Raw genomic sequence first — 27,321 nt, 5'->3', positions numbered from 1 at the left:
GAGAGAGACGGGAGGGTGAGGGGGTCTGAGGGGGGTAGGGTAGTGTTAGGACATATTTATACCACAAAACCTAGGCAGTTCTCGTCCGTTGGATCAAAAGGATCGAGGGTTGTGATTAAATTGGGGAAAACGGGGTCGTTTTGGTAGGGTGTGGGGGCTGGACTGGGTTGGGGTGATTTGGGCTTGGACTGGGAGACCGGGTTTGGGAGAGAGGTCTTCCTTTTGGGCTGATTAATTTGACTAAAATGGCCCAAAACTGAGTATTATTAAAGCACCCTCTTTTAAATGCTTTTGTTTTCATTTTTATTTCCTTTGTTTAATTTTTGTAATTCGTTTTATATATATATATTTTTTTTCTGATTTTATAAAAATGCAAAGATTAAAATGAGACCTAATTTATTTCCCAAAATTTAGCTAATTAATTCCTATTTAAAGTAAACTCAAGACCAATTCAACAACTATCAATTAAAATGCAAAAAATGGACTATTTTTGGTTATTTTCCTTAAAAGAAACAACTTGACCACTAAGTAATCCTTAAATATGAAATTAGATCCTAAATGCAAATGTCGGGCATATATTTTTTTTATATTTTTTAATATGAAATAAAGATGCACAAATAAAATGCAACAATTAACAGAAAATGACACAAATTCACAAAAGTGTAAAATAATGAAAGAGAAATTATTTTGTTTGAATTTTTGGGAATAATTTATATATAGGGCAAAAATCACGTGCTCACAATGATGTCACTATTTTATATCACCCGGGGAAGGCCAATGTGGTGGCCGACGCTTTGAGTAGGAAGTCAGCCAGTATGGGCAGTCTTGCTTATATTCCGGTCAGTCAGAGGCCGCTTGCTTTAGATATTCAGGCCTTGGCCAATCGATTTGTGAGGTTGGATATTTCTGAGCCCAGCAGAGTGTTAGCTTGCACGGTTGCTCGTTCTTCATTATTGGAGCGTATCCGTGATTGGCAGTTTGATGATCCCCATTTATGTGTCCTCAGAGACACGGTGCAGCGAGGAGGTGCCAAGCAGGTTACCTTAGATGATGATGGTGTTTTGAGTTTGCAGGGGCGAGTTTGTGTGCCCAATGTGGATGGGCTTCGAGAGTTGATTTTAGAGGAGGCCCATAGCTCCAGGTACTCTATTCACCCGGGCGCCGCGAAGATGTATCAGGACTTGCGGCAGCATTATTGGTGGCGTAGGATGAAGAGGGATATCGTAGCATATGTGGCTCGTTGTTTGAATTGTCAGCAGGTTAAGTACGAGCATCAAAGGCCGGGTGGTTTACATCAGAGGATTGAGCTTCCCGGGTGGAAATGGGAGCGGATTACTATGGACTTCGTTACTGGACTTTCGTTGACCCGGAAGAAGTTTGATGCGATATGGGTTATTGTTGATAGGCTGACCAAGTCAGCGCATTTCATTCTTGTGCCAGTCTCCTATTCTTCTGAGAGGTTCGCTGAGATCTATATTCGGGAGATTGTTCGCCTTCATGGTGTGCCCGTGTCTATCATTTCGGATCGGGGTACGCAGTTTACCTCACGCTTCTGGAGAGCAGTTCAGCGAGAGTTGGGCACAAGGGTAGACTTGAGCACAGTATTTCATCCCCAGACGGACGGTCAGTCCGAGCGGACTATTCAGATTTTGGAGGATATGCTCCGAACTTGTGTTATTGATTTTGGAGGTTCGTGGGATCAGTTCTTTCCTTTGGCGGAGTTTGCTTACAACAACAGCTACCAGTCGAGCATCCAGATGGCTCCTTATGAGGCTTTATATGGTAGGCGATGTCGGTCTCCGGTGGGATGGTTTGAGCCGGGAGAGGCTCGGTTGATAGGTACGGATTTGATTCAGGAGGCCTTGGACAAGGTCAAGATCATTCAGGAGAGGCTTCGTTCAGCTCAGTCTAGGCAGAAGAGTTATGCAGACCGTAAGGTTCGAGATGTTGCTTTCATGGTTGGTGAGCGGGTATTGCTCCGAGTGTCGCCTATGAAGGGCATGATGAGATTTCGGAAGAAGGGCAAGCTTAGCCCTAGGTACATTGGCCCGTTTGAGATTCTTGATCGAGTGGGAGAGGTGGCTTATAGACTTGCGTTGCCGCCCAGCTTATCGGCCGTGCATCCAGTTTTCCATGTATCCATGCTTCGGAAGTATCACGGCGATCCTACCCACGTGTTAGATTTCAGTACTGTCCAGTTGGACAAGGACTTATCCTATGAGGAGGAGCCGGTAGCTATTCTGGACCGGCAGATACGTCAGTTGAGATCCCAGAGTTTTCCTTCTGTCCGTGTTCAGTGGAGAGGTTAGCCCCCTGAGGCATCGACCTGGGAGTCCGAGTCTGATATGCGGAGCCGTTATCCCCATCTTTTCCCCGAATCAGGTACTTCTTTCTCTTGTCCGTTCGAGGACGAACAGTTGTTTTAGAGGTGGAGAATGTGACGACCCAAAAGGTCATCACCTGTATTCCTACTCCCTCTGTATTTCTGAGGCCGTAAAAAAAATACCTCATTTGGGGTTGCCTCGAGTTGTGTGCGCAGTCCGGGCGCGTAGCCGGAAAAGTTTAAATGTGAAATTTGTGAGAAAAATTGTTAAATCTTGGTATTTAATTGATTAAGTTTGACTTCAGTTAACGTTTTGGGCAACAGACCCGGACCCGTGATTTGACGGTCCCGGAGGGTCCGTAGGAAAATATGGGACTTGGGCGTATGCTCGGAATCAAATTCCGAGGTCCCAAGCCCGAGAAATGAATTTTTGTGTGAAATTGTTTTCTGAAAATAATTAAGGAAATTGGAAGTGAAATTTGATTAAAAGACTGTGGTATCGGGCTCGTATTTTGGTTCCGACGCCCGGTACAAGTCTTATATACGGCTTAAGTACTTTCTGTAAAGTTTGGTTGAATTTGGACGTCGTTTGACGTGTTTTGGACTAAAAACTCTAAACTTGATGTTTTATGAAAATTGGAAGGAAATCTTGGGTCTTGAGGCCTAATTTGATGAGTATGATGTTGTTTGGGCGATTTGATCGCACGGATGAGTCCGTAGGATGTTTTTGAGTTTATATGTATGTTCGGTTTGGAGCCCCGAGGGCTCGGGTGAGTTTTGAGTAGGTCCCGGGAGATCTTAGGCTAGAAATATCAGATGGTTGCAGGTTCAGGTGTTGCAGGCCCCCAGCGCGGCCGCGGTCATTTTTGCGCGGTCCGCGCTGGAAGCCGCGCGGCCGCGGTGCGTCCTTGCACGGTCCACGTGGCTAGGTTCAGAGGGCCAGTGAGTTCTAGGTCAACCAGCGCGGCCGCGCACCAAATCAGTGCGGTCCGCGCTGGGTAGGTTCAGAGAGTCATTTTTCTTCCCTTCCTCGGCGCGGCCGCGATGCATTTTTGTGCGGTCCGCGCCAGTCTTCAGCACAATATATAAAGTCGGGATTTTCAGTCATTTCTTCACTTTTTCAAAACCCAAAACATAAGAGGCGATTTTCCAAACGATTCTACTTCTTCAAAACGATTGGTAAGTGATTTCTAACTGATTTTCTTTACTCCTTAACATCCTTAAACATAATTTCAACTTCAAAACAAAGATTTTTATGGGGAAATTGGGAATTTAGGGTAGAACCTAGGTTTTCTAAAATTGGGGGTTTTGGACCTCAATTCGGGGTACGATTCCAAAATAACTTATATATTTGAGTTCTTAGGGGAATGGGTAAACGGGTTTTGGTTCGAACCTCCGGTTTTGACCATGTGGGCCCGGGGGCATTTTTTTTTACCTTTTGGGGTAAATTGATGAAAAAGCTATAATTAGTCATTGGGTTTGATTTGTCTAGCACATATTGATATCATGAAGTCCTTATTGCATAGATTTGGTCGAGTTGGAGCCGAATTCGAGAGGGAAAGCGGTCGTGGAGGATTGTATTGGCCGTGGAAGTTGAGGTAAGTTTTTGGTTTAACCCTAGCTTGAGGGAATAGGAGTCGAGTCTTGTTTGCTAATTGCTAAATGATCGAGTACGATGTATAGGCATGGTGACGAGTTCCTATACATTGGGGTCTAGCATGACCGTGAGTCCTTATATGTGAGTTGTTTGGATATTGTTATGCCTTCCATGTCATTGATGGCTTCTATACGTGGTAAACATATTGGGAATGATATTGTGATTGTAGAACTTCGTGGAGCATTGGCTCGGTCTGAAATACAAATGGTGAGAGCATGTGAAATGAGAAATGCCTTAGAGCTTGACACGAGTGCTAATGAGAGTTAGGATATGAAAATGAAAGAAAAAGAGAAATAACGATTTACTCTTGCATGGTTGTTATTGGTTGTTTGTGTACCCTTGTTGGGATTTCTTTCCAAATACTTGTTTACTCCCTTGCCCTTTATTTGTGACTGTTGCTTGGGGAAGGTTGAGAGGGATACATTGTGGATCGGGTTGCACGCCGCAACAGTGATAATTGTGGATCGGGTTGCACGCCGCAACAGTGATAATTGTGGATCAGGTTGCACGCTGCAACAATGTTAATTGTGGATCGGGTTGCACGCCGCAACAGTGATAATTATGGATCGGGTTGCACGCCGCAACAGTGATAATTGTGGATCGGGTAGCACGCCGCAACAGTTATTGATGCGAATGTGTTTAGTATTGGTATTAGTTCCTCGTTCGCTTTAAATTGTAAATTGCACCTAGATTGATTACTTCGGATTTACTGTTAATCTTGTTATCTCCCCACAGCATGTTTCCCCTCCCATACTATTAGTTGCCTTTGTACTTCGATTTTCGTTGTATATTTATAATTGCACAGGTTTATGTGGGGTCTAGTCTAGCCTCGTCACTACTTCGCCAGGGTTAGGCTAGGCACTTACCAGCACATGGGGTCGGTTGTGCTGATGCTACACTCTGTGCATTTTTGCACAGGTCCAGTTATTGAGCAGCAGCAGCAGCATTAGCACGGGGGCGAACCTTTAGTCCAGAGAGACCCGAGGTAGCTTGCAGGCGTCCGCAGGCCCGGCGTCTCCCTTCTATCTTTACATTTGGCTGTCATCTCATTGTACCCGAGATAAACAGATTGTGTTTCTTTCAGACTTTGTATGTAGTACTCCTTAGATGTTCGTGAGTATGTGACTCCAGTCCCGGGGTAGAGACGTATGTTGGAAATTTCTGTATTTCATTCAGTTATATAAATTTAGAATTTCGCTAATGCTTTAATCCGTCGCCTTTATTATGCCGTTAATGTTAAAAGGGAACATGTGTTTAATGAATTTGTAATTAAGTTGGCTTGCCTAGCTCCTATTAGTAGGCGCCATCACGACCCTCGAGGGTGGGAAATCCGGGTCGTNATCTACATTTAAGTCTTCCGCTTATGATTTTAATTCCGTTGCCTTTATTTAATGCCGTTAATTGTTAAAAAGGAACATGTGGTTAAGGAATTTGTTAATTAAGTTGGCTTGCCTAGCTCCGTTAGTAGGCGTCATCACGACTCCCGATGGTGGAAAATTCGGGTTGTGACAATTGATTTTATACTTGAACTGTTATAGCCCCTACAGCATGCTCCCCTCCCTCTTGACTGGTTGATTTCTGTATACCTTTATATTGCATATATATATATTGAACTGCACAGGTTTGTTTGGTAGTCCGGTCTAGCCTCGTCACTACTTCGCCGGGGTTAGGCCAGGCACTTACCAGCACATGGGGTCGGTTGTGCTGATGCTACACTCTGTGCATCTTTTTGCACAGATCACGGTGCCGGAGCAGCTTTTGGACAGCAATAGTAGATTTGGGAGCTGACTTCAGTCCAGAGACACCGAGGTAGCCTTGCTGACGTCCGCAGGCCCGGAGTTTCTTCTATCTTTACTTTAGTTTGTTATCCTTTGTACCGGAACAAACAAAACTATGTTTTTTATTCAGACACTGTATTTAGCATTCTCTAGACGTTCGTGAGTTTGTGACTCCAGCTCTTGGGTAGAGTCGTATTGAACTTCGGCATTGCTTTTAGTTTATTTATATTTAAGACTTCCGTTTTTCTATTAAATATTTCGTTGTTTTTAATAATGTCGAGGTTTGCTAAAAGAGGTAATAAATAATTGGCTTGCCTAGCTCCTAATAGTAGGCGCCATCACGATCCCGAGGGTGGGAAATCCGGGTCGTGACAATAATAGCGTTAAATTGTGTGCCATTTTATTCTGCAGACTTTATTGATTTCACATATAGTAGTTTGAATGAATATACTTCCAGTGTAATACATTGGAGTATTTTGAGTTTTGCTAATTAATTCCAAAACCTCCGCTGTATTATACTTATGTTTTGTTCATTTTAGGAATCAAGGACTGTAAAATTTATTTATTAGATATTTCCAGTATAAACATTCCCAGTATAATAAGCTGGAACAAACTTAGATTTTGACATTCATTCAAAAATCTCTAGCATATTATACTGGAGTTATATTGTGTGCCATTTTATTCTGCAGACTTTATTGATTTGACATATAGAAGTTTGAATGAAATATACTTCCAGTGTAATACATTGGAGTATTTTGAGTTTTGCAAATTAATTCCCAAACCTCCGTTGTATTATACTTGTGTTTTGTTCATTTTTGGAATCAAGCACTGTATAACTAATTTATTAGATAATTTCCAGTATAAACATTTCCAGTATAATAACCTGGAAAAATCTTAGATTTTGACGTTAATTCAACAATCTCCAGCATATTATACTGGCGTTATATTGTGTGCCATTTTATTCTGCAGACTTTATTGATTTGACATATAAAAGTTTGAATGAAATATACTTCCAGTGTAATACATTGGAGTATTTTGAGTTTTGCAAATTAATTCCCAAACCTTCGCTGTATAATACTTGTGTTTTGTTCATTTTTGGAATCAAGCACTGTATAACTAATTTATTAGATATTTCCAGTATAAAAACCTGGAAGTATGTCAGGTTTAGATATTAATTTAGAAAGGTCCAGCAAATTATACTGCCGTTATGTTCTGCAAATTATACAGATTAAAGCATTAAAATCAAACCAGAAAATTCGAAAAATGAGAAAAAATTTATGATTCTACACACAAATATATTACTTATAATTTGAATTTGTCTGGTTTGAATTACAAATAGAAGAATCTAGAATAAATTCAAACAAGATAATTTCAAATAACCAGACAAATACTTGAGAGAGCTTACTTCGATTTCGGGATTCACGCCGGAAGATTGAGAGAGCTTAATTCGAAGAAGAATATGATGTTGTAGCCACTAAGTGATCAAAAAATTTATTGAGAGAGCTTAATTCGATTTGCAGATTACCGCCGTAACTTTGTTCTAAAGAAGAATATAATGTCAAGTCGCATAAATTTGATAAACAGCGTAAGGGTATTTTAGTCAACAAATTATTACCGTGCTAATTCGCGGCTAAATATCGGTGACTTTTGATTATGTGGCTAAATTTGATTGACCAGGCGAAAATCTGGCCATTTTTAAATTTTTCCCATTGTTCAGCCCATCTTAGCCCAAGTACACTTTGGGCTGGATTGGGCAGTGACCCATTTATTAACCTAACCCATCTTGACCCGCCCAAATTCAACCCAACCGGCCTGCCACCCCTATAAATGTATAATGAGATAAATCGGTCGTTACATTAAAATTCTCTAAAGGTATACTTGTTTCGACTTTTAGCTTCTTAGAAGCTTGGTAAATAAGCTAAAGACACATAATATAAAATAAAAAAGAGATTTTGGCTATTGTATTTTAAAGTCTCACATTTTTTTGAATATCAAAGTGAATTCAATCTGACTATTTATGTAAAGATCCCTGTCTAAAGTGGGCTGAAAAGTGAGCCCAATAAAACACACAAATCATAATCAAGAAGCCCACCGGAGGACCCGAAAGCCCATAATCATCACTGACTCACTCAGAGTGACGCTTGACTCATTCCTCTTCCCATAAGCTTTTCATGTTGTTATCATCAATGGAGATAATAGGGTTTTAGCTAAGGAAAAAAGAAAAACAATTCAGTAAAAATATTCTAAAATGTCGTCGCTGACGTTGAAACCAACATTTCTCTTGCAGTCTTACGGTTCTTCGTCTGTCGATAGTCGACGGCTTTGTTCTTTAATTAGCTTCCAGAAGAAAAAAACATTTCGGAAACAAAGATTTACTTTGAGAGCTCAATCCTTCGATTCCTCTCAAAAAAACAACGAAAATGACAGTAAAAACGAGTCGAAACCTCCCAACGGCTCTATGGTACTCAAATTTCCAGTCTTTGTTCTTTATTTGCAATTAGTGGAGTACTAAAGTTGAAAATGTTGGTTTGCCCAATATTGTAACAAAAATGCAGGCAAAGCAGGTTGAAAGATTTTAAAGTTAATAATGTTTATTGCAGCAAAAGAGCAGAAGGGAAATTCTATTGGATTATGTACAAAATGTACAACCGGAATTCATGGAGTTGTTTGTCAAAAGGGCCCCACAACAGGTATTAGCAATAAAGTTTTATACTTTGAAGAATTTTTCCTTTTTAAATTTTTTTCTTGTGCATTTTCACTGTATAGCAGGCCTAATTGGCCCAAATAGAGCGGAATAGATGTAGAGGACTCGTATAGATGAATCCAACTATTTTGTATTCAGGTAAAGCTGTTAGGTTTGTTGATGTAATGAAGTAAACATAAGTGAAAGAGCTAATGTAACTGAAACTTGCTTGAAGTTCAAGGTACTAACGTGACATGTTTTGATAATTCTTATGTGTGCTAGGTAGTTGATGCCATGCGCCAAACTGTGACAAATATGATTGGAACTTTACCTCCACAATTTTTCGCCATTACTGTAACCACGGTAAGTGGCTATATTTCAAGGCTTTGCTAGCTGTAATATTTGAGATGAGACGTGCTTTAATTATGGGCGTACATGTCATCTCTGGGGCCGATGTAATTTTGGGCGATGTTGATTTTTCTGTAGGTCGCCGAAAATCTTGCTCAGCTTATGTATAGTGTGTTGATGACTGGATATATGTTTAGGAATGCTCAATTTCGACTAGAATTGCAACAAAGCCTGGAACAGGCTGCCCTTCCTGAAGCACAGGAGGAAAAGGTAAGTACTTTTTGGTGTGTTGATTTGTTGCCATTTTCTGGAACTAAATGAATTACTACTCTTTACTGCCAAATAATGTGTCAGTTTCAATTTGGATAATTTACTTCGACATATCTTGGTTGTTTTGGAGTTATTCGTGTCTTATCTCAGGTTAAAGTCTCTTAGCATCACTCATGGGATAAAAGACATTTAACACTAATAGTAAACGGATTAAAATGGGCAAATGAAAATTAAAAAATATTCCTCAATGTAAGGCTGATGGGAAGTGAGCATCCATTCTCTTGTCTTAGGTAGGTGCACATCTTCCAAGTTAGCAGGGTAGTCAACTTGCTGTTTTTAATACAAGAGATGGAAGGGTAAATGATATCAATCTGTTCATAAAACTATTTCTGGTTTGTCTCTCTTTGTTCTCCAGAAAACTTTGACCGGACAAGAACATTTGATTTTGTTTAAAGATCATGATGTCACAATAAAATGTTGACTGAATAACAGGGAAAAGATTTTAGTAGCTTTTTAACTTTCAAACTTATTCATAGATAAGCTTTCAGTTTGTCCTGGGTCTCTCTTTTTTTGCTTCTGCTTATGGAAGGTAGAGTGTTACAATCTTTGTTCCTCTTTTCTAAATTAAACCTTTGAGTCCTTCTGAGAATTGCTGCTTGCCTCGTGTGTTTGACAATCTAAGTTAAAATGAATGCAGTTGAAACTAGAATTTCTCGGAATTGTTATATCATACTGTCAACTAGAAGTCTTCAATAAAACTATTCTTGCATTACCGGTGATTTTACGTTTATGACTTTTACAATTTCTATCATGTTGTCTCAAGTATCCACTGCTCAAATACCTTTTTTTTTCTTTTGTTTTTTTTTAAAAAAAAAAAGAATAGTTGCTCTTTTTCTTTCCTGTCTTTTTGTCTTCTGGTCCATCTGAAAATACGTGTCCTTTGCTGGATCTGTGAAGTGTGAAGTACATGTCTGTCATTTGCTAGAACTGCTGCTTGAATTTGGTTGCCAAAGCCAATATTTCTGATGAGTAACTTCGCACTCTTTTTACTGTTCAGGATTCACCAGATTATGCATCAGGTACCCAGAAAAAGGTGACTGGAGAAGTTATAAGGTGGAATAATGTAACAGGCCCTGAGAAAATAGACGCTTTGAAGTATATTGAGTTACTTGAAGCAGAAGTAGAAGAATTGAATCGTCAAATGGAAAGGAAATCTGGTAGCAGTTATAACGAGCTGTTGGAATATTTGAAGACGCTTGAGCCCCAAAATATCAAGGTCAGACAGCTTGCTGCTTGAATTTGGTGAGGGTATTTGACATTCGATGTTTTAGTGCAGGTGGGGAGGATATTTGAGCATTCTGGAATTTTTTGGTGTAGGTAGTTATTGCTTAAATACTGTTTGCTTTATATTGGTTTTTCTGAGTTTGCTTAACCACTATGGACGAGTAATATCTATTTCACAGAGCTTGAACTGCTGCTGAGTCCATGGGCAGGCTAGATACAACCTTAACGATTGAGCTTTTATTTATGTTTTTGTATAATTGTGTCGTTCTAAATGGAGGTAAATTTTATTGATTTTGTTATGTAATGAGATATTGCAGGAGCTAACCAGTACGGCTGGCGAAGATGTTGTGCTTGCCATGAATTCATTCATTAAGCGGCTCTTAGCTGTTTCAGATCCTAGTCAAATGAAGGTATAAATAACATTTTCATAGTGCAGTTATTGCTTATCAGAGAAATATTAGTTACAGTGTCATTGTCTTGATTCATTTCTGCAAATATTCTAAAATTTCTCTGGCTGGCATAGCGTCTGTACATATAGAAGATGTTTAAATATCACTTATCAATATTGATTAACTTAATGTATCCATAGATCTTTATTATGGAGATATGTTCAAAACTCTCCTCCTTGTGCCCATTTTGACTAAAACAGGGTAGCTCTTAACTATTGAGACTAATATCCATGGATCCTACAAAGAAGTGTCAAAACCTCATTAATAAAGATGTTCTCTTCAAAAGTTTGTACAGCGTATTTATCATGTATTATTTTAAAATGGCAAAGGCGAAGCCTAGATAAACTATGTATACTTTTGTGTTCCGTAAGATATGCATTAAGTATTGGAATGTATGAATAACATGTTTGTTGGTATGCTTATCATTTTCCTTTCATATGGGCTGCAGACTAGTGTAACAGAGACAGGTGCCCCAGAACTTGCCAAACTGCTATATTGGCTCATGGTGGTTGGTTATAGCATACGGAATATTGAAGTCCGCTTTGACATGGAACGGGTACTAGGTACTCCTCCAAAGCTCGCTGAGCTGCCTCCCGGTGAAAATATTTAGACACCTGTAAAAAGTGTCTATTATAGCAAGCATAGAAAGTTGAAGCAACATGCCTTTTGATGAGCTTTTGTTGGTGGAGAGGGGTCAATAGTAAAAGGTTAAAGAGCTTGTACGACTATCTGGGAGGACGACAGCCAAAATTCGTTTTAGTGGCATTTCTTCATTCACCTCCCCGCCCCGCTCCCACTGTTATTCTCAGATTGAGAGCATCATTAAAACTCTTATACAAGAAACTGTACTAAAAATTGATACGCAGTACAAGTTAAGTTAACCTGATTCCTCGCCCTCCAAATTGTACCTCTCCGTTGATGGTAATGGGAAATTGTATTCCAGGACTAGCTTTCTGATATCTGATCTAACGACTTGATCTTTGAGGAATTACTAATGATAATACTGCCGGTTCTTTTTATCTTTCTTTAAAGTTTTGATAGTAAGAAAATCATTTAATAGCATTAACTATAAAAGGGTACTTGACTAAATTACTCTAGTCTCTTCCTTAAATGAGTGAATAATGATTGTAAGAGTAGTAAACTTTGATTTGACAAGGATAGTTAATCATTCTTGGTTTCCTAAAGCATATAGGAATAAGTATTTTGCAACAAATAACAGGGACTCCGATGGACTGTCATTTGTTTGGTAAGATACTAAGATGAAGTATTTTGTTGGTCTCCACGACAATTCACTATAAATTGCAAAAAAGGAAAAAGGAAAATCGCTAAATTTGCCATATCGTACATATAATGTGCATGGCCGCATGGTTTTGCTGGTAATATGAATTTTCAAATATAAATCTCCCCTAGTAAGTGTTAAGGCGTTTATGGCTTAAGAAGAGTAGAAGAATGCAAATGAAGCAACTGACTACTGAGTCACGTTCAAGTCCTCAGACACCATGCACACTTTTATTGGAAGTATAAGAAAATAAGGCCTCACGCATATCAACGCTCTTTTCAACACTAATGTACATACCTGTTGGTACAACAAAATGGAGGATCAGTCAAAAGAATCCTACCAAACTAGATTATTTCGTGATCATGTTTCTTTTTCCTAATTTGTTCTGCTGAAACCTTTAGCTGCTGCTGCTGTACAATCAGCCAGGCATAGCACACAAAATTGCCAGGATTTCATACTATGGAAGATTCTGACTTAGACTACCTATGACACCTGGTATTGAAATGACAACCACATCCTCGTTAACCCATTTCGATCCTTAAAATATCAAGAGTTTGCAGTATCAGAACCGATCGCTGTCATACCAGGCGATTTGCAAGATTAGAAGAGTCAACCAACGTTGTCCAACCATGAAACCTTCATAGAGAAGAACCACTCATTGAAGCAAGATTATTTGAAAGTCTCCTGGCCCATTGACTTTCACTAGGTGACCACGATACTGGATATCCAAGTATGGCACACCATCTTAATTGTAGTAAGGCAACAGTAAGATATTCCTTTGAGTCTTTGAAAGGCTCAAGAATCTGGGACTCGTCTTCCAAGTCTTCACCAAGAATTAGATTTTCGAGTTCAGTTTGCTTGTCATCCTCAATGTTGTCACACCCAGCAATCATTCGCACACTCAAAACTTGCAATGCTTCCATGGCAGTATTGTAGAATCCATGGTCTACGTATGCAGCGAAAACATGACGGCAAGTTGATGGATCTGGCAGAACCCCATGGACGTGCATCTGCTCCACAATGAGCTCGATGACATCTATTCTTCCCTGGAAATAACAGTTTCATGACCTAGTTAGAAAGCGTACAGATTTTCTTCAAGCAGTAAAAGGTAAAATGCAGCTGGAGTTTTCATTAAACTTAACAAGTGGATGGGTTCATTCAATTTCCCGTTAAACTAACAGTCCTCTCCACTCCCCCTAACCGCCAGGCAAGTAGTTTCTCTTTCTTCTCCTACTCCCCCCCCCCCCTTTGTTCTCTAGCATCCTAACTCCCCCAGAATCCTCCTCTCCACTGCCATCTATGATTAACATTTCTAAGAAAGTGTCCAGCGCCCTTCTAGAAGAAATCTAAGCTGAGAAAACACTACCTCTATATTTGGGTTTTTTTCAAGCTTTAAGGAAATACCGGAAAGAAAAAATGATACCCCATTTGAATTCAGTTACTTCTATTTTTTGCAATAGAAGTAGAATTGTCTTGAATTCAGTTACTATCTTATGGTAGCCCAAGACAATAATAACTGAAACAGCAAAAAGATTGATTGTGAAGCTTCCTTCCTACAATTTCAAGATGAGGTACCAGGGTTCCACCAAATAACAGAAAAGAAATTCAAATAAAACCTTTTTTCTGTGCAACAATTTCATGTTATTCTATACATACAATAGATTTGGCTTCTAATTTACAATTATCGAAAATAAATAAATATTGGTTCTACTAAAAGGCAAGGATTTTATTAATAACAATACAATACCTTATAGGTTGATATTTTAGTTAATTACCTTCTCAGATGCCACTTGAAGAATGGTGTTATATAAAAGTACATCAACCTGGATCCCTTCTGAAATTCCTTGTTTCAACAATTTTAATGAACCATCAAAGTCCTCAGATCTCAACAATATCTGACAGCAGAAACAACTCAGTTCTCAGATGGAACGTCAGTGGGCACCATTTGCATATCAAAATAGTCATAGAGGGAAAAATAAGCTGGTGAACAATAACCATGCTTCATAGCTATCTATTAGTTCTTGTAGTACATTCACCCAAAGAAAGAGAACGCTTTTTATTCACCATAAGCTAAGATCTAGTGTACCACTAAGGCAGATAGGTGATGGTTGTGGCAAGGCATTTTGTCCCAACCAATGGCCAATATTTTCGCCCCCTTCCAGCTCAATAAAGTATCAGACAAACCCAAACTGTTGCAGCGTTTACCAACAAGTTAGTTATGGTGGTCTTGGGTTTACGAGGTTTAGTGATTCATTTGATTGATTTTCTTGGCAAAGTTTATAAATAGTCAAAAAGTTAGCGGGATAAGTGCTAGAAAGCACATACTGTCCACTTCATAAAAAGTCCTTTTCAATAAATAAAGAAGGATAGGTGCTTAGGCCAAGTTTGTGCAAGTTTACTTTTTATTTTTATTTTTCTAATGATCCAGCTTCCGCAGATTAGTGAGAATAGCTAAACAAGACTAAACAAATACCTTTAACAGACCAGTTAAAGTCACTGCTTGAGGATTGAAACCATTGCGTAACATCATAGAGATCAGGGCAAGTGCAGATCTGAAACATCCAATAATGCTACAGCGATCAATCATGATATTATATGTTGCAGCATCAGGTGGAACTCCAGAAGACACCATAGATTTGAATATCTGTGTTGCCATTTGGCTCTGAAAGAAAAAAATAGACTCAGTCAGCAGACACAGTGTAACTGATATAACTATGAAACAGATGCTTATATAGTAGAAATCCCAGGTTGATTACCTCTTTAGCCTCAACAAGGGAATGCAAAACTGTATTATAGACAGGTGTGATCATATAAGTGTCATAACGAGAGAACCGATTCTCCGCAGCATGTAAATATTGAATCAGCTCCTTTATCATCCCTTCTGTTCCAAGCGCTTTCAACTGGAAAATAAAGAAGAGTAAAGTCCATGGATATTGCACTAAAGCATGCAGTCAATACAATACTGGAACTTAAGTCTTTTTAGTATTAGGGCACAAAACAATGGAGCATCTGCAGTAGAAGCATAAACAAAAGCTGCAACGTATGGAGCTGTTTCATAACTCAATTCAGCACTAAAATCACTTTAAAGATACGTGGCACTTAAGATGCTCTACAAATCTTAAGTGAGAAGACGTTTACCGATTATTTAATCTGAAAATGGTGAACTCATTAGATGTTATATTACATGCTTCTATAAACAATAAACTAATATTTAAATGGTGAGATAGCCTAGTGGTAAGGGCCTTCCATCTCAACCATGAGGTCAGGGCTCCAGTCACTAAGGGAGAAGGGTGGTGACAAAACACTGTCGGTCTCCTAGGTAGATGGAGTTGGAGGAGGGTGAGGATTACCCTCTCAAAAAATAAAAGATAGTTTTTGTGTATATGAGCAGACACTATCTCTCTTTCTTGTAATCTTTTGCTTGCATCCACTGGATGCGTTTAATGAATTCCCCTTACTTCATTAAAAAAACGATTTACATACATTCCTGTACAATATTTGACAATTATATGAAATACTTTAATTATCAAGAAAAAATTATATGAAATACTTTACTGATTATTTAACAAAAGATTTAGTAGAGAAACACTATTATGAAAATGCAAATAAAAGTATAAAAGCTATTAGCATAGCAGACATTAGATTAAACAAACTATGGCATCTTCAATATTTAAAATTCAGTGACCCAAATCATAGCAGATTTACTCATTCAGATCATCATCTCTACTTAGCTTAGGAAGTAAAACAGTATTCAAATAGATCAAAACCTAAATTTGTTTTAGTTGAGGAAAAGTATCATTTACCACATTCTTCAATGACAGGTGACTGTGCTGAAGGCCGTATTTCATCATATCCATTTCTATAGCATTTATCCTTTTAGCAACATCCGCTTGTGACAGCATGTTGCCCTCTTCATAAGGTGCATTCACATTACCAAACAATGAGAACAGCAATTCATATGTCCTGATATTTGGCTGGAGATTCAACTTTTTCATCTTAGCCAATATCTGGACTGCTCGTTCAGGTTGATCCTACAATATTAATTTGTAAAAGACTCACAAACTGGACATCTCAGTCTAATACAAATTGACAAGAGAGATGCGCAATTCTACCGAAAAGATGCTGAAAAAACAAAGTGATGCTGGATATGGCAGAATTTAGAAGACCCTAAAGCAATATATCTAGTCTTAGTTACAACAAGAGGGGGCGTTATCCATATTTGAAATTCTAAAACATTTAAGTCAGAGGGTAGTTATAGTGTCAACATTTTAGCTTGACATACAAAACTCTTTTGCTGAAAGCTAGCTCAAAAATCTCATATTCCTTATAAATCCTGAAGAAAGCAAAAGATAAGGCGGTGATATGAAGATGTGAAGAAGCAAGAATATGCTCAGAGAGATAGTTTTGACTGGCTAGGAAACAAAAGTCTGGACAAGCTGATTGGTCTTTTTGAACTATCCATGAACCTACTTAACTGAGAGTCAAAAACCTCACCAGTTCCGACTGTATTGGTCTAAGGATGGGACCAGTGATGATCTACTGCTTTGAATTATATTTTATTTTTTCCGAAACAATTATGTATGTCTTACCAGGACATCACATGCTTCAAGGAAAGCATTATAAGGACGAGGACTTCGGATTTCGGCTATCTCATCCAAGAAAGCCTCTGCCCTATCGAGTTGTAACTCTCTGCTGCAGATGACTGCTAAAACAGCAAGAGTTGAATCATGAGGCTTAATATTTTTCTCTTGCATAACCTTTAGCTGCAAAATTTGAAAAACTACATCATGTCAAACTGAGAAAACCGCGAGCAAGTACTATCCTTGGAGAAAGAGAAGTTCTAAAGAAGATTCCCAAGATAATAAGTATATCTTACCACTTCCACTCCATCACTAAATCCTCTTGCGGTAACAATTGCCCTAATGAAGCCATCATATGTACTCCCTGATGGTTGCAAACCAAGAGTTTGCATCTAAACAAAAGAGATGACTTAGTGAAACACGGACAGGAAATTCCTTTATGATATTGAGACAATTGTTATTGGCATATATTTCTGTGTTCAACGATGATATGTGTCTAGCCATATTGTTCTAAGGACTCTGACTATCCTACTGATCCCTGCACTCACATTGACCAAATGGAGACATAGCAACTGGACATTGTAGTAATACCTGTAACATTAACTGCTCAGCCAAATCACAATTTTGAACTTTTGCACAAGCATGCATGACATCATTGAAGGACCACCTTAAAAGCTTTGTAACAGATGCACTTAATGGTTTTTTTACTGTGCTTATTTCAATGCTGCCAATACTTTGCCTTTCCAAGTCAAAACTGGTGCTACCCTCTGTGTTGAGAGATGCATCGATGAAACTCAGGTTGCCAGTGGAAGGCGCTGGAATATCCAATCTTAAATCACAAAACCTTCCTTCAGCAGTTCTACTTATGTAAGAGTTTTCTCTAACAACCAAGCTCACCATGTGTTGTAAAGTTGTGTAGGCTGATTGCAGATCTCTCAGCTCCGTAAAGGACCATATAAACTTCCTAAGAGAAATAACGCTGAGGCTGTAATATTTACTACATTCCTTCCAGATTTCATGGACAGCAGACAGGTTTTGCTGCAAAACTGCAAGCTGAAACAATGAGCTTAGAACAACATTTATTCAGACAAACAATTAAACTGCTGTCTTAAGAACTATATTCAACATTTAAAAACCTGATTTAGAACAAAATGAAACAGAAATAATTAATTGCATGGTGCATACTACCTGATTTGGTTAGGAATGAAGAGGGAGAAGTGGATTAAAGGAGGTAAATAGTTTATTTTCCTTGTCCCTGGCGAGGGAAAATCTGATTGCACAAGTTCTCGTTTCACTTCTTGTTAAGACAAAGGCGAAATGATCTCCAAAGCACTTCTCAAGAACAAGAGATAACATTTAACAGAATATAGATCATACAAATTAGTGAAGGCAATGTACCAAAAAGTAAACCATATTATCCAAATAATTATTGCTGGAGAATATTTAAGTTACCAACCGATGCTGAATAAGAAGCTCCTATACAGCATATCATATAATCACAAGTTCCACAGTTACTATCAGATTAGATTTCTGCTAGACATCAGGAATCAGTTGGAGAAGAACGCAACCTACTGGAAGTACCACCTTTTAATTACCAATGCATAATTGGTTTTATATCACAGCATGGGTTGTTGATCCACCTGTGACTAAATAGGTGGAGAATTGGTTTAATAGATTTCTTTTAACGGGGACTGCTGAATATGAAATTTTTTGTTACACAAAGTTCTATGGTTTTAAGGTGTTATAAGCAGAAAAGAAGCATCAAAACTGGGGTTGATATGAATCAGTTCTATAACCAGAATTAGCATGAATCAATAGAAATGATTCATTGGGAATATAGTAAGAGGGACAACTGGAAGACAAATAAGGTTTTAAACTTTAACTACAGGACAATAACAATTTCTGTAGAAAGACCTCCAGACGCACCTTGAGAAGCTGAGCATATGTTATCTCATTCTTTCCCACCATCTGATGCTCCATCAAACCCATACATTCATTAGCATAATCTACTGCATGTGTTTCAGAACAAGCCACCAAGAAGTTGTTATAAACAGGCAACATAGAATAACTATTTGGGTTTTCTTCCATGATACTCATCAAACTGAGTGCCTGAATGAAATAAAGAAGAGAACACTTTAATATGGAGCTTATGAAGCAAATCCTTTACAAAGGGAAGTGTTGAAATAAGAGTCTTGAAAGAGATATCAGATGGAAACACATAAATGACACATGGCAAGGAAAAGGCAAATATAATTTCTCAATAATAATGCAAGTAGTACAACGGGTAATTAATCATTCAGATAGGATGTCACTTGAACTTCCAAAAGAATCTCAAGAAGAAGTCAGATAAACCATCAATGTGATGCGCAAACTACACCTTGCAATAAATAATATTATCCTCCATCAAGCACCTAGATGTCAGTTGTCCAATTAAAAGTCTGGCAATTCATAAACATTCATCTTCGGACAGGTCGAAAAAATACCATTGAGAGTTGAAGTTTAACAGTTTTTCGATAAGTTCTTTTAGAGCCAGTCTATGCTAATTTGGAAAGCAAACCAGATGCTAGTACCTCTTTCAAGTAACCCCCTTTACAGAGTGCTCGAACGGCAAGAAAATAGCACTTGGCACTAATGTTAATTCCCTTCTCCTCCATAATCTTCCAAGTCTCCATCACAAACTACAGCCAGAAAAAAGAAGCACAAAACTTCTTCAAATTATTGTTCAGACGAGACAAAAATATATTGCAAAATGACATTCCAGAAAGCCTGCATATTTGGTCTTAGTAGAAGTAAAAGACATTAAGGTAGTTGGCACAGGATGTCAATAATTCTTTGTCCGGGTATCTAACCTAGCATATACAACATAGTTGATTGACCATTTAGACTATCAGTGGCTATGAATCTGCAATATGTGCTCATCTTAGAACTTTTCTCTAGCACAAACATACATGCCACATGAGAAGAAAGAAAATGGACGTCTATCTGCATACTTACTAATGGATCAGGCAATCTTGCACAAGTTTGCAGGATTGAAGCAAAATCACTGGCGCTCAATTTGTTGTTTCCAAGACTAAAGTCATAGAGAAGACTAACAGCTCTGCTTCTCTCTCCAAAGACAAGTGCATCAACAATTTGTTTTTGCCCTAATCCTGAAACAGGCTCCTCGACATGCCCTAAACAGCGAAAAGACCAAAAGATTAACTCTTTTCTCCTCAACATTCATTTCCAATTGACCTTACCGAGTTAATATTTGAGTAGGACACCAACCACTAGTAAGCAAAACAAGTTACAATACTAAGGGATAGTTTACTACGCAAGTTAATAGGGAGATTGTTATGCCGTGAATAACAATTCATGAATTGAATAATAACACAAGCACTATTATGCATAGATTGCTACACCCTAATCAAGAATAAAGTTTTTCGTAGTATTGCTAATACACGTAATCTTATTCCATATTCTATTTTTTAAGAAAAAATACTTGATTCCTGCACAGGTTATGTAGGTAGTGTTTTATACTAGAAACCAAATGCTGTACTCATTAATGTAAAGTACTATGACGACATTTCTTATCTGATACACAAAAACAGTCAGGATAAACATATATCGTATGCAGGGGCAGAGCTAAGTTGTTCAATTGAATCCCCTTCGTTTAAAAATAAAGCTATGCAAATAGAGTAAAAACAAATTTTTTTTGGTATATTTACACTGTTCAATCCCATTGACAGAAGGAAAAATTCTAGTTAAGTGACAAAGGGAGTTCAAAAATTGTTTTAAGTCGTAGGTTCAAATTCCAGGAATGACATTTCTAGTGGCTCCGACACTGATCATAAGCATATCCTTTTTGTATTTCTACACAGATACATGAATCTTGTGTCACAAATGAAAATGGATATTCACATTCACAAATACCAGCAAGTTGATGATTTATCATTTTATACCGCTAGAGGTAGTGAAAGTTCTCATAGCTTGGCTAAAGCCTCCAATTTCCTTCCCTCCCTACAAAATAAAACTCTATTAGAATTCAGCTTCATTTAATTCAACAAAATGTAGCAAAACTAGAAGCAAAAAAATAAGAAGTAAAACAATTACAGTTTTTACTGCAAAAAGTTATCTTACATTTCGAATATCATTTAAAAGTGTTTGAACTATCGAACTCGCGCGGACTTTCGATCTGGTAAAAATAAACCTATAAGAACATTATATATCCAAAAAATGCAAACAATTGAGTGAGTTTTGAATAATAAAGAAATTGTACTTACAGAAGTTTAGGCATGTTCACAATGCTTCTCTAGGGTAAAGCAAATGAAGCTTTTGCCTTAGGCCCCCAAATAGTTAGGATGGGATCCGGTCCAGTAATATATTCTCCAGTACTTTTCAATAGTACTTTTGATACATGCCACGTGTGAAGTTTAAGTTTGAAAGGTCTGGATCTATTTTACTATCCTTTTGTTATGTCTTTTATTTACTTTATTAAATGAATAATGTTTAGGAAAAGTAAAAAGAAAAAGAAAAACGGCAAGACCATATACTAAACTGCAATTGCTTCTCCTTCCTTCAACTTCCAGCCTCACTTTGATAGACTTTGTCTTCTTTTTCAAAGCCTATTTCTTCACGCATAGACGCACTAATACTCCTTGAAGACCTCAAGAAAAAACAAATCACTATATTTTCAAAAATAAAGTTTTCACCAAACTTAAGATTAATAGATTGGTCAATTTATGTAAATTTAGGTATATATATTGTAGATTATATACGGAAAATTGTTGTTTGTTTGAGAAGGGCAGCAGCCTAAACATATTTTGGCCTTCGGCAACAGCAATGGCTTTGCAAAGCTGAGGGGTAGCAATAGCACGGAAGATTTCACCACTTAATGGTTGAAACTTGAAAGGGGTTAATTTCTTTGGTCCAAACAATATCTTGTTCTTTTTTTTAATTAAATAAGTTTTATTTGGGTGAAGATCATTTAGCCTCCCCAACTTTGTGTTAAAAATTAAACTCCCCCCTCAACTTTTTATATGATATTTTTTTATGGTTTTAGCTATAACTTAAATTATGTAATATCTATTATAAATTATAATTAGAGTTCATCAAAATTATAAGTAGAATAAGTAACAGAATAAGTAATCATAGTCAATTAAAATTACCTTATCTTTATGATTGTTATTTAATGTAATGCATATTAAATATATATTTAAGTTATATTTTCTTAGCGACGGAGCTAGAAATTCATATAAGAGGATTGAAAAACACCTCATTTTTTTTTTATTTCGGATTGAGCTTGTGAGCTAAGATAACTTGGGGTGTTTTTCAATCCTCTAATATGAAAAACTCGGATTGAACTTGTGAGCTAAGAAATTAAAATTTGTGAGCTAAGAGAATAGAGTTCATTAATTTCTTAGCTCACAAGTTCAATCTGAGTTTNAAAGGTACAATCTACACATCAAAGAGCAATAACTAACGAATTTCAACAGTAAAACACCATAAAAAATAATCAGATCTGGCATTTTGAACTTATGGGTTAACAACAAAAATTGATCTGTTCTCTATGATTCTAGTTTTTGAATGTGCCCTGCACTTTAGTGTTGGAAACTTTAGTTTTTGCGGGTCGACCCGATTGATGGGTGGATACTATATCAGTCAGTTTCAACAGGGAATGGGGAAAACAAGAATAATATGAATAATGGGGATTTTATTACGCACGAGGAAGCGAAAAGGCTGATGAGATTGGTGAATGTTGAGGAGCTGAAGTGGAAATTAGGTATGGAGAATACTGAGGTTATAGTGAGCTGTTTAAAGCTTGTGAAAAAATGGGTGTGGCTAAAACGCGTGATAAACGGGTAAATAGTTTGGAACGCATGGGTAGGAGTAGTAAATAGTTTGGGCCTGGGCATTAAATGTCACGACCCGAATTTCCCACCATCGGGAGTCGTGATGGCGCCTACTGTTGGAGCTAGGCAAGCCAAACATTTAAACATTTTCGGATAACAACATAACAATAATAAAATAACGAGTCTTTAAATAAATGCGAAAGTCTTTTAAAACATAAAAAACTGAAAACCCAAAATGCGGAAGTCTAATATTTCACTACCTAAGACTGGAGTCGCTGTCTCACGAACCACTAAAGAGTGCTACAAACAAGTCTGGATAGAAAAATACATAATGTCTGTCTCGGTACAATGAAAACAAACAGAAAATATGGAAAGGGACTTCGGCCTGTGAACGCCAACTAGGCTACCTCGTAAGTCCCTGGACTGAAGAGGGCTCCCGATCAATTACTGCTGTGGTCCAAGAGCTACTCCGGTACCGTAATCTGTGCAAAAAGCACAGAAGTGTAGCATCAGCACAACCGAACCCATGTGCTGGCAAGTGTCTGGCCTAACCCCGGCGAAGTAGTGACGAGGCTAGACAGGACTACCAAGTCAACCTGTGCAGTTCAATATATATATATATATATATATATATATATATATATATATATATATATATATATATATATATATGCAATAAAGGAAAGAATACCGAANTAATTTTCATGAACTCTAATTACAATTTATTATAGGTATTACATAATTTAAGTTATAGCTAAATCATTAAAAAAATATCATATAATAAAAAAAGTATTGAATTGAGGAGGAAATTAAAAGTTCAAGGGCAAAAAAGGCATTGTATAGGATAAAGGGGGGAGAATGATTATTGTTCAAAGTTGATGGGGGAGTTTGATTTTTAACATAAAGTTGGGGAGGGTAAATGATTTTCACCTGTTTTATTTATGCATAAAGAATTTAAAAATAGTTGAATAAATGTTAACAAACTTGTCGAATCCAAGCCTTTAAATTCTTAGCACACACGTGGCATGTATCAAAAGTACTATTGAAAAGTACTGGAGAATATATTATTGGACCGGATCCCATACCAAATAGTTAAGGCCCCAAAATATAAAGTACTGCTATATTATAATATTATATATGTCATTTATATTCTTAAAATTATTAACAAAATATTTTAAATTTCCTTAAAATTTGGTAGAGGTAATATTGGATGAGTTAGGATAAAACATTTCTCTCGCTAAATTAAAAAATATATTTATCTTCTCAGCAATTCTATTTTTCTTTCTTTCTTTTTTCATATTTTTTACTATTTTACTCTTTAATTTCAATTAAAATTCTCTAAATTAGCTATTCTTTTATGTCACATTTGATTGATCCACACATCAGAAAGCAAGTTCTTTTGTGTCTCACTTTTTTGAACTACGAAATCCACGTGACACGTGTCATAAGGTTCAAATCAAGATCGATTATAAGCTTAACCCTTTTACCATTTTCACTTAATGCTATATTTTTTATAGGGGATAGTTCAATACCATATAACGTGCGCCTAACCCACATATTATATGTTGTTCTCTCACACTTTTTTTGTCTTAATATGTAAATTTTATGAAAGAAATTTCAGGGTCTTTTAATATATTTTAGTTTTAAGCCACCAGTTCCGTTGAGCCGTGATGATTAATTATGAACAAGTATTTATAGATCACTGTCCTATGAACGTGTTACTCAACCAGCTTCATTCATATCGGGTAACTAAATAACACATTCACTTATTGTCGTTTTATTTTAGTTGAGACTCTATAAAATTTGATTGAGAATGCTCAAGTAGGAAATTAGTAATGCATTGATTTAGATTTCCAGAATTTCTTAATAATGGATTTTATGATTTTATTTCAACTTAGACAGTATTAAAGTTTACCAAAAAAAAGTACAAAAAAATTGGACAAAAGAAAGAAAGAAAGAAAGAAAGATTATTTACTCTTTAACACTAAAAATACTTTAGAAGTTTGAATTGAATTACTTAAATCTTCATATTAGTAAATACTTTTTGTACAACAACATCAAAGGGAACATAGTGAAAATACATGTCTAACATCTTATTTATTTAAGTTATCTCTTGCTAATATAGATAATAATACTACTATGTGAAGTTAAAGGTTTTATCATTTAAGAATGTTATACTATAAATAACAAGTAGGAAAAAATTGGCAACACTAACTTTTTTCTGCATATGTGTGTGTATATATACTAATAAAAAAGTATAAGGTATCTTATTAAAAATTGGCTTTAGGCCACTGATTTTATGGAGACGCCCGTGTTTAATAGTATTAGCAGCGAGAAGAAACTCGCCGGAGCGGCGAGTCTATATAGTCCGGTAAATCTATCGAGTATAGGCTATAGCTAGCCACCTCCGGCGAGTCGCGAGAAGACATTGGTTGCTTGTAACGACCCGACCGGACGTTTTGAGCCCTAGCGCGTCGTTCAACAGTCTGAGGCCATGAGCAGCTTCATTTCAGGTATTATGACTTGTACGCGCAGTCGGAATTGAATTTCGGAAAGTCCAGAGTTGATTGGGAAAGAGAATTCTCATTTTGGAAGCTTAAAGTTGAAAGAATGAACTAGGAATAAAATTTTGAGCAAACGACCTCAGAATCAGGACCTGAAGGTTCCAGCAGGTTCGTATGATGGTTTCGGACTTGGGCGTATGCCCGGTTCGAGTTTTGGATAACTCGGGAGCGTTTTGGCGCCTATTGTGGGAGTTAGCATTTTGGAAGAAATTTCATAAGTTTGGCTTAAAGTGCATTTCAGTGTTATCGATGTCCGTTTGGGATTCCGAGACTGTGAATAGCTCCGTATGGTGATTCTGGATTTGGGAGCGCGATCGGAAGTCAATTTGGAGGTCCGTAGGTTATTTTGGAGACATTTGGCTAAAGATAGAAATATGAAGTTTTTTTGAGGAGTTTGACCGGAAGTGGACTTTTTGATATCGGGGTCGGAATCCGATTCCGAAAGCTGGAGTAGGTCCGTAATGTCAAATATGACTTGTACGCAAAATTTGAGGTCAATCGGACGTGATTTGATAGGTTTAAACATCGGAAATAGAGGTTTGAATTTTTGAAGTTCATTGAGTTTGGATTGGAGGTCGATTCATGATTTTAGCGTTGTTTGATGTGATTTGAGGCCTCGAGCGAGTCCGTAATGTGTTTTGGGATTGGTTGGTATGTTTGGTTGGGGTCCGGGGGGCCTCGGGTGGATTCCGGATGGTTAACGAATCAAATTTGGAGTTTTAAAGAGGGTTGAACTGCTGGTTGTTGTCATAACCGCACCTGCGGAAAAGGGGCCGCAGAAGCGGCTAGGAAAGCGCAGATGCGATTTTTGGTCAAGGGTTCGAGGACCGCAGATGCGGTCAAGGTTCCGCAGAAGCGGGACCGCATCTGCGGAGAAGAGGTCGCAAAAGCGAAGAAGGGCAGCATAGGACGGACCGCAGAAGCGACCCTAAATTCGCAAAAGCGGAACCGCAGAAGCGGTGGGCCATCCGCAGAAGCGAATATAGCTGGGGCAGAATGGTTGTTTAAAATCGGGGTTGAGTTCATTTCTCTCATATTTTTCATGGCTTAGACGATTTTTTGGGAGCTTCAAGAGAGGGATTTTCGTCATCAACGTCAAGGTAATGTATCCCCCTCCATTTTAAGTTAAATACATCGATTTTGTAAGGATTTGAGCATGAAATTGGTTGAAATTTGGAGGTTTTGGTAGAAAGACCTAGAAATTATATTCTTGGAATTTAACCACGATTTTGAGTATGGAATTTAGTGAAAATTATATATTTGAGTTCCTAAGGTCATGGGTAATATTTATCTTCGAAAAATTTTGGATTCCGGGCACGTGGGCCCGAGGCGTTTTCGGCAACTTTTCAATCGGAGTTAGGAATTGCTATAAATTAGATTGTAATGATTAATTGAGCATATATTAATGGATTTGCGTAACCGTTGGCTAGTTTTGGAGCGTGGTGCATCAACTAGAGTCTTCGGAAGGGCGTGGAATGCCGGTTATGGATGTTCGGAGCGAGGTGAGTCTCTTTTCTAACCTTGTAAGAGGGAATTGTCCCCATAGGTAAAATAATTGATTATGTGCTCCTATTTGCGGGGGCTACGTACGCACGAGGTGACGAGAGTCCGTGCGTAGCTACTATTATGCTATTGTCCGGGTAGTTAGGGCCCAAAAGCATGTTATACTTGGATTGTTAATGAACCCATTGATAGCTTGAATTGCTTAAATCACATTGAATTAGTAAGTGAATTTCAAAAAGGATTAAATTTTATTTCTTAAAATTTGTTAAAGGAGAATTGGTTTTATTTGGATAAATATTCCCCGATAAGTTCTTAATTGACTGATTGAGCATGTATCCCTATGTGTACCTGCATCGCATGCATGATTCGCGAGCAGGGTATGTGTTTAATTATGGAATGGGCCGAACGCCTCGGCAGATTAAATAGATGCATCTATGGTTCGTGCCGTTCGACCCTCGGCAGGCACAGTTTACATTTCTGTTGGAGCGGGCCGTCGACCTCGGCATGATTTGCGCATGATATATATGTTGTTTCCCGAGAATTTTAAATGTTGATATTAATTGATAAGATAATGAAAAGTAATCCTTGAAAATCCTTTATTATTTGTTAAAGGTGTTTACCTGTCTCCCCGCTTTGTGAGTTAGAACTGCTATACAAATCCACGACTTCCTCACACTTTTGGTATATTATTATTGGACTTCTAGCAAGTATTGAAGCCGACCATCTCGTCTCTACTTCTTCGAGATTAGGCGGGATACTCATTGAGTACACG

At 37.7% G+C, this 27,321-nt stretch overlaps 2 protein-coding genes across 6 annotated transcripts; one reads left to right on the top strand and one right to left on the bottom strand.

Moving 5' to 3' along the window:
- Positions 1-7,855: 7,855 nt before the first annotated feature.
- Positions 7,856-11,780, top strand: LOC109217114. The gene is made up of 7 exons (XM_019381347.1): positions 7,856-8,219; positions 8,359-8,448; positions 8,724-8,804; positions 8,928-9,059; positions 10,117-10,335; positions 10,661-10,753; positions 11,241-11,780. Exons 1-7 carry the CDS (start codon positions 8,007-8,009, stop codon positions 11,400-11,402), a joined length of 990 nt encoding a protein of 329 aa, XP_019236892.1. The 5' UTR covers positions 7,856-8,006; the 3' UTR covers positions 11,403-11,780.
- A 488-nt stretch (positions 11,781-12,268) lies between these two features.
- On the bottom strand, positions 12,269-20,984 carry LOC109217113 (pentatricopeptide repeat-containing protein At1g76280). 5 transcript variants are annotated; one of them, XM_019381343.1, is made up of 14 exons: positions 20,914-20,984; positions 20,771-20,825; positions 20,593-20,650; positions 19,646-19,824; positions 19,222-19,329; positions 18,578-18,760; positions 17,243-17,704; positions 16,948-17,043; positions 16,661-16,834; positions 15,875-16,102; positions 14,828-14,971; positions 14,545-14,733; positions 13,847-13,966; positions 12,269-13,117 (listed from the first exon to the last, which is right to left on the bottom strand). In XM_019381343.1, exons 1-14 carry the CDS (start codon positions 20,925-20,927, stop codon positions 12,710-12,712), a joined length of 2,418 nt encoding a protein of 805 aa, XP_019236888.1. In that variant the 5' UTR covers positions 20,928-20,984; the 3' UTR covers positions 12,269-12,709. The 5 variants fall into 5 exon arrangements, with proteins under 5 accessions (XP_019236888.1, XP_019236887.1, XP_019236889.1 ...); XM_019381342.1 differs by having other exon boundaries at positions 20,771-20,840; positions 20,914-20,980; XM_019381344.1 differs by lacking the exon at positions 20,771-20,825 and having other exon boundaries at positions 20,914-20,980.
- Between the last annotated feature and the right edge of the window lie 6,337 nt (positions 20,985-27,321).

Source organism: Nicotiana attenuata, unplaced genomic scaffold (assembly GCF_001879085.1).
Source record: "Nicotiana attenuata strain UT unplaced genomic scaffold, NIATTr2, whole genome shotgun sequence".
NCBI classification, from domain to species: domain Eukaryota; kingdom Viridiplantae; phylum Streptophyta; class Magnoliopsida; order Solanales; family Solanaceae; genus Nicotiana; species Nicotiana attenuata.
Note: the sequence above shows the minus strand (reverse complement) of the source record. Positions and strands in the feature narration are given on the sequence as shown.